Raw genomic sequence first — 13,722 nt, forward strand, 5'->3', positions numbered from 1 at the left:
CTCCCGGCAAACCTGCTGCTAAGAAGGTAGATTTTATATATCCCTTACAGTCTTTTCAGTCTTGATAATAGACTTCAGTGTTAGCTGTGAATTTTAATGATGGATACTAGGGAGAAGTGTCCGTTTTAAGGTGAAGAATAACCTCTTGTGTTTGAAGGCTTTTGAGCATCTGAAGCTACTTGTGTCATTGGTTCCTTGTCATCCCCAGCACTCAGAAAGCTGTTTTCCTTCACCTGTGCCAGAGCCTTACTTCGAGGGGAACAGACAGTGTCATGGGACGTAGTTCAAACATTCATGGAGTTCTGCAAGCTTAATGAGAAAATGTCTCCCTAACATCTTAATGATCAGGGACTATTTTTTTTTAGGACTTACTTTAGTGACTAGCGAACCCTTAAAACAATTGATAGAGCTTTGAATTTTCAAATGTTCTTGACATTTTACCTTAAGAAGCTGGAGGGAGAGCCAAAGGTAGGCTCAATCTGTAGTGACTTGCAGAAGCAGGTTGAAAACATGGAAGGCGTTTATTGTTATTCTAGTTCTCCTATGAAATCTTAGATGCAGAAAATCCTCTGTCCATAAGAATTTTTCTCTGCAGTGAATGGAAATTACCTGTAAAGATCTTTGGTGTCCTTCATACAGAGATGATGTGCATCATCCTGTTACCCCTGTTACAGCAAGGAAATGTAGATTTACTGTGTAGCCTTTGAGTATGTGTGTTGGGTTGTACAATCCATGGTTCTTGTCCCTTGGAAGGTCTCAGCTGTAAACTGCCTAGGAATAATGTGTGCAAGTGCTCTGGTTGAAAAGTGCTTATTGTGAGAGTTGGGAAGCAGATATTCATAGTGCTTCCGTAAACTCTGGTTGGTTGTTGTTTCTTGGGCTTTTACTTGGGTAGGAACTATTTCCTCTAATTGCTTACAAGCACAGCACCAATGGTGAGCCAAACTGGCAAGTGAAGCCAGCTCTAACACCCACAGAGCTGAATTGGCTTTAAAGTATTATATTTGAGGGAATTATTTCCAGAAAGTTTCGTGTACAAGAACAAAGTTTCTGAAGCCTCCTCGAAAGTGATATGGTGTAGTGTTATTTATTATTCTAATATTATCCTCCCAAGTTGTTTTGCAATTATTATTTAATTTGCTGTCCTATGAGTAAGTACAATTATCATGACTTTATATACCTCCATCTATCCATCTGAAGAGTTTGTTTTCCCAAAGGCTATGTAAGGAGTTCATGTCAAAGCCTAGAATAAAATGTGAGATCCCAGTCCTGCAATTAGGCCATACACTGTTCTTTATAGCAAACTGATTCATGACTCAGCCACCTAATTGCAGTGGGACTTCCAATAACATCTACTCATTTATAAAAATGATTTTAAGACTATTTTTTTAGTTGGGAATTGTTGCTCAAGAAATTAAATCATTACACAATATAGCTTACAAAACTGAATATTAAATGCAATTAATTAGTAAACTGGACTGACTTGTTTGCACCAGAATCGTGGGAGTTTTACAGCTGTTCTGTGTAGTTTTGCCTGAGAAGCTGTAATAATTTCCATTAGAGGGAAAAGTGCTCAAACTTTGCAGAAACCTACCTTTATTTAGATTTGAGTATCTATTTCTCTGGCATATTTATACATGTATACAGGTATTGACACATCTTCATTGGTGTCTATCTGTAGGAGTTCATGGAAACACAATGACCCCCTAATGACTGCAGTTTTTAAAGCTGCCAAAATACAAAGAATAAGGGTTTGGAAAAAGTGAGATGTCTCCTGAGTGTCTTAAGGTAGTAATAGCTTCAGAAGTGTGTGTGCAAGTGTGTGTGTATATATATATGTATGTATATGTTTATATGTATGTATGTATATCTATACATATGTATGTATATATGTGTGTGTATATATATATGTATACGTAGGTATGTATATATGTGTGTATATATATATAGGTATGTATGTATATATGTACACACACACACATATGTATGTATATATCTATGTATATGTGTATATAAATATATATTTCCTGCTGCTTTGGTTCAAGAATTGGTAGCTTCAACAAAGGGTTAAGATGGTTTTCTCCTTGAAAATTCTGTGATATTGATTCCTCTCATCCTGGTGTTTGAGAGGCTCAGAATCAGGCTGGGGAACACTCTGTGCCTCTTCTTATCCTCCATAGCCAATGTGAGTTTTAACTATCGGGGACTCTGCATTAAATATCCAAGTAATTATGTGAAAGGGATTAGAAAAGTTCTTGATAGTTACAGTTGGAATATATTCTTCCTCTATATGAGGAAACTGCTTGTTCAAGTTGTGACAGATTTTACTGCAGGTAATCGAAGTTTGCAAGTTGCATTACAGAAGGATATTTAGTTATATTTAGTGTGAATTTGTAAATAACCTAATAGATTTAGCTGTCATTTCTGGTACTTCATATTACCCATAATTCTTTTGCTGTGTATTTTGACAGGATTCATATCACAAATTTTTTATAAGTCTAAAATGAAGAATAATTATTATTTACTGACTTTTTGATATTATTTGCATCATTCTCAACACTAATATCATTATCCCTTAAATTAATTGCCTTTTGAAATACTATCAAAAGTGCCAGAAATGCATTAAAAAAAAAGAGAGAAAGATGCCCTGTGTGTAGAAGGTAATAAAGATGATTTAGTGCTGGAGACTCCTACTGATTATTATAGTTACCCTATCTAGATACCTTTTGTATTTCAGTGGTCCTAGTTTTTATCATATAAAGCTGTAATCATGCATCATTCCAAAAACTTCAACAGGACTTAAACTTGTTATAAAAAATAGTCTTTAAGAATACATGGTATTATCTTGGTTTGGTTTTATTACGCATAATGATTTGGTTGAAAATATTTGGGTCCGATATGAAGCTCAGGAAAAAATTCTAGAAAAGAGACGCTATTTCCAGAATGTAAAATTAGAAAACAGGAACCTGTTTGTGCTTTTTTCTGTACTGACTAGTACAACTCAGACATGCACACACAGAGTGTAGGGGTACTGAGCAATCTCTACCACTGTTTATGGGAGTCAGCTCAGTTTATTAGCCTTGGTGTATGTTTGGTTTTTTGTTTTTTGGTTTTTTTTAATTCTTGCTGTTTCAGTCTTCATTTTTTTATATATTTTCACTGCACAGCATCTTTGTTTTTATCTTCATCTGATGACAGTTCTAACCAGAAATCTAAGAAGCACCTTGTAAAAGAAGTCAGGTACTGCCCATGTTTTCTGGGTATGACTGGAGGTAGAAAAGCTGTGAGGAAAAAGTCTCTGAAGATCATTCTCATACCATTCACCTTGAAGCTTTCTAAATGTTTTAAGCTGTTACTCAAAGTGTGCAAAGTAATCTAAATCCACAGAAATGTGGATGATGTGTGTACCGTGTGAGGCAAGATAAAATACAGAAATATTTATTGCTTTGTGACATATAAGGCTGTGTGGTCAGTGGTGCATAACTGGGCCACATAAAACATTTGAAGTTTGTGTATTTATTGATTTCAAGCAACTGTGGTGTCCATCCTCAGAAAAAAATGAGAGATTTACTGTGGGCTATTGGTCCCAAGTGTCCATTAAAGATGGGTTACAGGGTGGTTTTTAGCACTGAATTTATCTAGAACTGGGAAATGCATTCTGATTGTCTTTTATGTGGCAATGATTATACCTTGCCAGTAGTGGAAACCCTAGATATGACTTGACTCTGCACTGGTGTCTTTCACAGGCTATAAATGACTGCAGTCCTGTTATCTCTTTTAGAGTTGCCTCTGCTCAGTACCTGTCATATTGGAGCTAAAGATAGTGAGATCATTAAAAAAGGGTGAAGTGCCTTGTTCTTTAATCATGTTCTGCAAACACGTGTAATTGGTCTTGGAAAAATTTGTTCCTGAAGAGGTCTTAAAAAGTCAAGCCTTCCCCTGCTACATTTGAGAGTGTTTCTTACAGGCTCTGCTATATTTGCCCTAGAATACATACTGTTCTGCTTTGATACTGACAAAAGTCATAGCAATTCTTATTTTCAGGTGGCCCTCGTGCTTCTCATTAGGAATGATCAGTGCTGCTCAAAGCTTTTCAGCCATACTGAGAAAGTTGGGTTTTCCTGCTCCAGAAATGAGCAGAACTGTGCCACTTTTCCATTGCTAAGGGGACAGGCAGGGGCAGATGGGCTGCAGCAAAAGGCAAAACTTCTGCCCAGCTCCCACTATGGGCTGAGCTGCTCTCTCACCTGTGATCCTGTGATGGGAGCAGCAGCCTGGATTCAGGACTTTAGTGTAGGTGATGGAATTCTAGCTTCTTTTGCTCTGTTATAAGTATTAATTCCCCCACATCTGAGAAACTGCCCTTCCCCTGGTGGGCCTTTGTTCCCGCTCACCAGCTGAGTGGTTGGTGTCCAACATCTGGCTGGACAAAGCTCTGAGTATCAAATGGAATCTCCAGATGGAGGCAGAAGTTGCCTCCAGTGAGATGAGCAGCTGTAATAAGGAGGGTACTGAGCCAGGGATCTCCCCCCTTCTCATCAGGAAAAAAATTGCCTGGGATACTAAGTGAGGCAGGAAACTCTGGTAGTGTTGAGAGATAAAGGATGCAGAGCTAGCTTGAACTTCAGAGCTTGTACAGTTTGATTTAGTCAAGAGCTAGATTTTCCACAAAGTGTTACAGTAACTCAAAAACTGGAAATTGTGAAGACCCTTAGGAGTCTGAATGGAGACACACAGTTCATCATTCTCTTGGTACTTGGGAAATATGACACACAATTCTGGTCTGACTCCCTCTTCTCAGCTTGGGTCTGGCAGGACTGATAGTGAGCTAGAGTTTGTAAGTCCAGCTCATACCAGAGCCAGTCTTCTGCTCAATATCCGTGGACTGTTTTTCCATTATTTGCTGTATTCTAGGTAGTAGACACTGATTTTTCTATGTAGAAAGATAAATTGTGTGTATTTATTATAGAGAGGCATAAGTATATATAAAAATCTAAAATATATGTCACACAGAATATGTATATGTATAAAATGTATTTTCTCTGTAAAGTTAACTACTCAAAATCTAGGTAGTACAGGGATGTATTCTGTAAGAGCAAGTTTATTTTTGATAAGATGATTTGTTTGCAGAAACACTTTCTTATGCGTTTCAGTATTTTAAAGTTACTGGATGAATGTGAATTATAAGGTGAATAAGGCTATTGACTGTAGGATCTCATTTCAGGTGGTGATGGTAGGTAGTGAATCGGGTAAATGCAACAGGAAAAGCAATACAGAAAATTGCTTCTATCTGTTCCACCCAGTAGTTCCTAGATGGTCCTGTGCAAATAAATTAAGTTAGGCTTTTCACATCTTTTCTGTCAGCTCATCAGTTCTTTCTGTTCTTCAGTACGAAACATCGGGGTTTCCACTGCTCCGTTTCCCAGGTGCTGAGTACTCATAGCATACAGACTCTCAGATATTTAGTAGCCCAGCTTTTCTAGGGTTCCTGAACCTTTTAAGTACTTGCATTTTTCAGTGGAACTGACTAGCCAAGTCTGCAGCAAGTGTGTATGCGTTTCCTTATATATTTCTCAACAAATTAGAGTGATCTCACAAAACTCAGATAAGTGATCTTGTGTTTTAATTCTGGCTGATCTGTTTCTTCACTGGGCACTTCTCAAGCACCTGCTTTGAACTTCTCAGTTCTAGCAGAAGGCAAGCCAGTGGAGAGTGAGAGGAAGTTCAGGGCCCTCAGAAATCAAGAAATGCAGTGAAAGGGTACCTGACTCCATTTCCACTGAAGGATTTTTTAAATGCTGTATAGCAAATACAATAGGACATACACATCTGAACAATAAAGATAAGACAGCAATTCAATATTTCTTTTTATCTGTTGAATGCCATCCATCTTACGTAATTAAACACTATGCTATCTTGTGTTTAAACGCAGGAGGACAGATTTCAAGATGCTTGTGTGTATTTTAGTACTTAATTAATGGCAGCTTAGTTCTTGCAAGAGTTCCAAAAATATCATTGCACTAAACACTGCATATCCACAGAGTAAGAAATGGATTGTATCTCTTTAGATGGTAAATGAAAGCAGGATAAATGGTAAAAGTGAAGGGAATTCTCTGCAATTGTTGATGATAGCCCGGGACTATGGATTAAATGACATTCCCTTAGTAAGCAAAGAGGCATAACAAAGTTTAGAATTTCAGATACATCTTATGACATAGTTGGACAAATGTTTGACACTAGTCTGGTGATGTAAGAGCTGTTGTTATTTGAGACATTATTGGCCTTTTATCCTTTCAAACTCTGGGGGAGCCCACTGTTCCTGCAGCAGAGGCAGCAGGAGCACACAGGTTACCTGTTCCAGTGAGGAGTGGTGACAGGCAGGGAAACAGGCTGTTTCCCTCAACCAGATGAGGCAGATGCACCGGCAGTGCTCTGCTGCCTTGCCTGGCAGGCAGGGGGGACGAGTGGGAGGGATGAAGGTGTAATAGGTGGCTCAGGGAGGGTGGCTGCTTCAGGTGTCAGCTGCGTCTTTTGTCTGTCTGCAGTTCAGTCTTACTCCAGTAACTTGACTCAAAACAACAGAACTAAAGAGAAAATCCGGTTTAAGTTAAGAAGGTACCGTCTTGCTTCTCTTAGGTCTGGTTTGAGTGCTAAAAAGTCATAATTGGTTTTTCTCTCAGTCCTAGTTGCTCTTGTGAGAAAACCTGTGTTAAGAGTATTTTGGAAGTAGGCCCAGTGTTTTCTTCTCTCTTTTCTTTTCTATGGCAAATATGTAAATTTAAAACCTGATGGAACACTTAGTTTCATGTCTGAAGAAAGGTTTATGAATGTGAAGATGGAAAAAAAAACGGCAGGCATTTCAATTTTGTAAAAAAATTTGGCAAGGATCCCTTCACAAGGAGGTGCAAAGTAACAAATTCCTTCATAGCTGTATGATCTGTTGTGCTGTCTAAGTTGATTATGAAGCAGAACTGTGATAGTATTGCCTGGAACTTAATTGTGATTTTTTACATCATTTCACATCATTTTTACATAATATCAGATCATTTTTGGCATAATGATGTGAATCTGCAAGGGAGAGATATACAGTCTATATTATCTAATATATATTTTCATGTAGCAGTACTTCTGTGTGCATGCAATACTTGAAGTGGACTACATTTCCAGAAATTTGGAATTGATTTACTGGCCCTTTGGTTTTATCTCATTTATTGCTATTCAGAGAGTTCTGTGTATATTGACCAAAAGTACTCTCTTGAAAGGGAGAGTGTTGTATCGTTATTCTAAGCAGAAGATACAAAATACCTGTTCAGAGAGAGGAGGATGTAATGTTGAAGGGAGGATTTGGTATCCATCCTGTTCTTACACATGGAGACTGCAAACAGAAAAAATTTTGTAGTGTGAAAGTATTCCTGGCATATTTCCTGGAGGGAAGGAAAATTCAGAGGAGGAAGATTTTTGTAGAGCTCTGAAAGCTCTGGGGGGAACAATATGTGCAACAAATTGCTAGAATGTGAAATTTTTCAAATGTAAAATTTTAAGATCATCCAAATGTCTCTTTCCTGTTGGGTCTGCACTGTTTGCAATTAGATTCTTTTTTTCTTTTTTTTTTAACTTTAAGAATGTTGCCATTTTAAAAAATATAATTATTGTTGTTGTTTTTGTTTTTAAACTGTAGGTATGAGAAGGTGCCAGTAATTCTGGTTGGTAATAAAGTGGACCTGGAAAGTGAGAGAGAAGTATCATTGAGTGAAGGCAGAGCCTTAGCTGAAGAATGGGGCTGCCCCTTTATGGAGACCTCTGCTAAAAGTAAAACAATGGTGGATGAGCTCTTTGCGGAAATTGTTAGACAAATGAACTATGCAGCACAGCCAGACAAAGATGATCCATGCTGTTCTGCATGTAATATACAATAGCATTAAAAATGACCTAACCTGGACTTAATTTGCAGAAATTTTGTAAGGTGGTAAAACTGTCTACTTCACTTCCTGGTTTGTGGGTCACTTGAAATACATCTGTAGTGAAGTAGCAACATTAACTCAGAGCTGAGCATTGAAAGTCAATCACTGACTCTGAATATAATTGGGTTAAATGACCACATCTCACCCGTTTTTTCCCTTTGAGCACCTGCAATTTTATGGCACAGTCAGTTGATCTACAGGGTCGTTCCGGTTGAACGTACGTACATGTGTTGTCATGTCAGACAGCAACAACAGCAACTATTTCCGAAGAGGACAGAATCCTTTTGGAAACAGATGAAAGCAGTGGAGAGGATATCTCTGAAGACCTTTCACGACAAGCATAAGCATGAAAAGGAGAGCCAAGTCTTTTGGTGTCTGATTACCACGCTTCAGAATGGGCACTATCACATGTGGCTGAGTTTGCTCAGTCAGTTATGTTGATTTCACCAGAACTTCTGACAGTGTTGGAGGAAAAGGCTACCAGAGATCCATATAGTTTGGATTCTTTTCAAAATCAATGCTATTATTTCTACACTTTATCCCACATCTTGAAATAGAAAACATTGAATCAGTGTGTGAAATGAAAGGCAAGATCTGGAAACAAGTGACGGGTGAAGAAACAGTCTGGCATTGGAATGTTTTAAATCTTTCATTTTGCTGCTCAAAAATGGAGGATCGCTTCAGGTTTTGGTCTACAAAAAGCCAAACAAACCCTCTGTTTACAAAGCAGGAAGCATCTTTATTTTCACTTTACTGAACCAGGAGGAAGCAACTGTGATGAAAAAAAAAATTGCTGAGCCTTACTAACAAGGAACACTTTAATAGATTAACTAGTACCATCTTGTAAGGAAAATTAAGCCATGTTTCATCCATATGTTCCCTTCTGCAGAAACCTCGTGGGACAGTATGAACATCCTGCATTTTTAAGTTTGTTAAAGACAACAGTTTTTCTTGCCTTTAAGGGCTACATTCTCTGGTGTGATCCCAAACTAACCTTTGAAAATCCAGTTTGCTATTTGATAGCTTTAATGTTGAAAACTTAAATTGAATAACCATGTGAAATCATTTGGTTCAGAGGTGAAATAGTTATGGTTGTAATTCCTTAGGTGAGTGTGGAAATGGCTCTTTAATTGCCTGACACACTATTCAAAGGTTGCCCCAATTACTGGAGTGTTTAATGGTGGGAGCAAATATTTTATTTGGAAAGGATGCTCGAGCTCTGACTTGCTAGTTTCATAGCAGTGAAGTATTTATCATTTGCATGACTAATGGCACAGAAATACCTATTTCAAAGTCTTACAATCAAAGTATAGAAAAGTTTTCAATCGCAATGTTTAGATTTTAAATGCTGGAGAGATTGTCTTGAGCTGGATCTTTTATAGGTAAAATTGGCCATAAAAATACAGTCACTGAGCCTGTGGTCTAAATAACACCATGCGTTTATTAGTTTTTAAATCTTGTGCAGTAACAGTGTAGTTCCTTGTGTTTAAATGAGTGAAAATAGGGGTGCTGGGCTATGTGTGTGTGTGTGTTGAGTGTGTATGTGTGTGTGTATATGGCCCTTAGAAATGCTGTAATTGGAGTTAGGTTCGAGAGTTTTGCCTCCATCTGCAGAACTTCCTAAAAGCGCTCTCATCTGCCACAAAGGACACTGGAGTATAAAACACTTTGCCAATTTCCATACATAAATGTCCTTAACATTTTGAATTATAGTTCACTGGATGATAACTAAAGTCATATTCACAGAAGAGAATTGGCCAATTCTGCCCTTAATCTTTTAAGACCTTTCCACAACCAGTGTGACAAAGGGCATTAGATGTCACGGAACATTAAGCCTTACTAGAACGTAAATGTAGCCCATTTCCCATCTACTTTGCAGAGCTTTTGTTACTATACTTTGTTCTCTTAGGGAGATAGGCACACCGTTTTTTTCTGGCATCTGAATGCCCATTTTGGGTGCTCTGAATCGCCCTCCTAGAGGCACCTACCTCTTTCCATTGACTGTATAGCAAACTTTCGTCCCCCAGGTCACACAACTCACATGCCTAAACTAGATGGTATGAATGTTCTCTTACCACCCCCTGCCTGCCCATTGTGTCAGCTGCCATGCTTAAACAAGATGTGAGATGTTGGATTAATGATATTTCAGGGTTTCAAATATCTAGATTGGGAAGTGGTTAATCAAGCAGCACAATCCATCCGTAAAACAGCTTGTCAGTGAGATCCACTGCGTAAGCACTCGGAAAAGAAAAACCACGAAAAACAAACCCAGAAAACAAACCAAAGCCAAATTTCAAACTGAGTTGGAAGTGCATGTTATGCGAGGTTATTTACAGAGACGTTAAATATCTTACCTCACAGATTGTTCATCAACCAAGAAAATGGCATGAAATAGAGTATGAACAGCCTAACATGAAGTTCATAATATAAAGCAGATGGGCTTTAAATATAGGAAAAATTGCACAGTAAATTTTTAGCAGAAAATATTAAAGAAAATATCTCTCCCGATTTTGTTTCTTCATTACACTCTTACATTTTCAAAAGCATAGGCCATATGTAAGCTACCATGCAACTTGGCTGGGGGGGCAAAGTGTAAGTGTTGTTTTTCATTGTATAGTTGTGAGGAAGTAGTTATGCACTATTTGTATTTCCACTAATGTGAAAATAGTGGAGCTTGAATCAATGACAGTTGCACTCGACAGATTTCTCAAATTATAGGGGTAGCAGAAAGGGAGGTAGGTGAGCCACACAGCGGCTGCATGGCCGCCCTGCAGGAATCACTGGTCTCGGGTCACTGTTTCATTTGTACCCTGATAGGATTACCAATTATAGTATTTGAAAGTTTCTTATAACATGCCTTAAAATGTTATGATTTGTTCCAAAGACCCACTTTTCCTTTGGCTGTACTTGTAGAGCTTTGTACTTTTCTACAAAGACAGCAAGCATTTCTCCAATTTTGTTGTTTTTTTAAAAAAAAAGTTGCAACTTTTATTCTTTTAAGCTATGATAGTGAGAGCAACTGTTTCCTCTTTCCCTTAAAAACGATTCAAAGCATACAAACCAGAATTAGATCAAGAGTATTAAATATAACTTGCATTGGATTTTGTTTGGGTTTTTTCTGTTGTGCCCGTCCCCCTGCCCACCTCTTCAGAGCATCAAAAAAATAAATTTGGTGACATTTTCTGTTCAGGTTCTAGCCTCTCCCTAACCCCAGTGCTACAGTTGCCATTACTTTTCTGTGGGAAAACTACTGGTATTTGCTTTCCTGTATAGAATGTTACCTAAAGATGTCAGCCATTTGGTTGGGGGGTTTTCTGCATGTTTGTTTTTTTTGTTTGTTTTGTTTTTTTTTTATTACCAGTGTGCCATCAAGCACTGGTTAGGCTTTAATTGTGAAACTCCGCAACAAAAGCAAATGTTTGACAACTGCAGGAGGCTTTTATCTGCATTGTTGTGCATCTGTTAATTCTTGATCAGGGTTTGAAGAAAGACTGAAGTGGGTTCTGGAGTCAGACTTAACGCTGTTGATTTGGAGTTTCCTAGGGGTGAATTAATGTATTTCACAGTTAATTGTTGAGCTCTAATACAACTGGCAACTTAAAATGGGGCAACAGTTTGTTTTGTAACAATGTCAGTTGTTTAAACCTTGATGTTTCAAATAAAACAAGAATTGTACATAGAACTCAATGCAAACTCAGCAGTTGTATTTGGAGTTAAATTATTTTAACAAATAAATTTATTTAATGAAATCTTCCTTGCATTTTCTGTATTGTCCATTTTGATTTGATCAAAAACTTCATCCAGAGCTGATGAGGGCGCCCAGTAATTTGAAAGAACACTGTCAGCTATATTCAGGTCAGCTAAGTATTTTCTGCCAAAATGCTCTTCTGGTACAAATTAAATAGCAATAAGTAAAAATCAAATATAATTTATTTTGGATAGATGGATGTTGTGATCTAAGTTATGAGCTTGATAAAGAACAATAGCAATGGAAGGGAGTTTTCTGTTCACTTTTCTTAGTGGGATACACACTGACAACAATCAATAATGCTCAGTATTTGATAAGATACAGCTCTTACTATGGTGAGAGAACAGTAGTACATTATTATTATTACTATAATATATTAATATACTATTATATACTATTAATATAATATATATTATTTGCAATATATATATTGTAAATATATAATAAAATGTTCCACATTTCAAAAACAAAACTACCAAATAAAAACTTATTTAATATTTGATATAGTTAATATGCAGAACTATTTTTTTAGCACTGAGACTACAAAGGGTTAAAGAAGGATTGTTTGTTATATCAGCTGTTCAATTGATGAGTGTTTTGAAGGCTTTCAGCACCACACAAAAGGAGTTACTGTTAAAAGAACTTCAAATACAATTAGTGGTGCAGAGACTTATAAATGAACAGTTGAGCTAATGCTAACAGGATTATTCTAGCTAATTGACACTGATCAGCAGTTACATTTTCATCATGCCAGTATCACTAAAATACCCTATTTTCAGTAATGATGGCTGCTTGGTAGTCTCTTGTTTTCATGTCGTGCATGCCTTAAGGAGCAAGAAGCCTAAGGCTGGCACATCTTAAAAGCTTTTAGTTCTATGGATCATGTGGAAGGCTGACACATGCTGCTAATTGCATGTTTTTGATTTGCCCATTCATTCTGTAAATCAGTTCCAAGGGAACTTTTGCTGATGGATTCTTCCAGTCCCATTAGCTTAGTAATATCCTTTTGTTTTGCCCAAGAAGATACCTATAGAGAGACAACAGGAATTCATTGGGCTGTTCTGAACAGTTAAAAAATGCCAAGTGTGACATGCTCTTTTCAAATAACTGAACAGCTAGAAAAGTTTGAATTTTTCACTCCTAGCAAATGCTTTCTCTTTCTCTCTGCACCCTTCCCCCATCCTTTTTTTTCTTTCTAGCTACTGCAGGAAGTTTTTTACTCTGTAAGATATTTTGGTTGGCTGTAATACCTTGTTATCAGTCTTCCACAGGTATCAGTCTAACTACACCACCAACCTTTGGTCAATATTTTTGTTGATTGACCAGGGAATCACTGGACTACATCATCTCTCCCAAGTTGCCTGCAGTAGTATTGTGTTCTTGCTGTTTACCTTGTGCTTTATTCTCCATCAAATGACATCTACTTTTCTGAGCACGGGAATGATTCTGAAATTGCTGGAAATTGTGTTTATTGCTCTGTCTGGCCCATAGCAGTGTAGTCACCTCTTCCTTTGGCAGTCACCATCTTGGTCATTCTCATTTAAGAAAGAAATTTCCAGCTTCCCATGACTGTTTGAATGCACTAATATCCTACTCAGTTGTCTTAAATGTAATTCCTATTTTGCCATAAAACCTGCAGAAAGAACTTTTCTTGTGTGTTTTTGCGAATTGCAGTCAGACATTTGGAACTGCAGATTTCTTCACAGGGAGGTCAGTTAATACATCTGGATTTTGATTCCAGTTTAGGAGTCTTCATTTGTCTGATGATCAACACAGCATGTTTTTCTTATGTTGGAAGTAAAAAGTACTGAGTTAAGACTCACAGGCTCATAGAATGATTCAGATAGAAACGGGTGTTTAAGGTTCATCTAGTTCCAATCCCCATGCCATGGGCAGGGATGCCTTCCACTAGACCAGATTGCTCAAAGCCTGGCCTTGAACACTTCCAGGGATGGGGAACTCAAAGCTCTGTGCAGCCTGTTCCAGTGCCTCACCACCCTCACAGTGATTCCT

The 13,722-nt window shown here is 37.7% G+C and overlaps 1 protein-coding gene across 1 annotated transcript in view; it reads left to right on the forward strand.

Annotated features, from left to right (window-relative positions):
• Window positions 1-11,710, forward strand: part of RAP2A (RAP2A, member of RAS oncogene family) — a 30,769-nt gene extending 19,059 nt beyond the window's left edge. Inside the window, exon 2 of the mRNA XM_014873381.2 lies at window positions 7,679-11,710. Coding sequence (XP_014728867.1) covers window positions 7,679-7,916 — 238 coding nt within the window. The 3' untranslated portion in view covers window positions 7,917-11,710. The remainder of the gene's footprint in view (window positions 1-7,678) is intronic.
• Window positions 11,711-13,722: the final 2,012 nt, after the last annotated feature.

Source organism: Sturnus vulgaris, chromosome 2, assembly GCF_052056855.1.
Source record: "Sturnus vulgaris isolate bStuVul1 chromosome 2, bStuVul1.hap1, whole genome shotgun sequence".
NCBI classification, from domain to species: Eukaryota; Metazoa; Chordata; class Aves; order Passeriformes; family Sturnidae; genus Sturnus; species Sturnus vulgaris.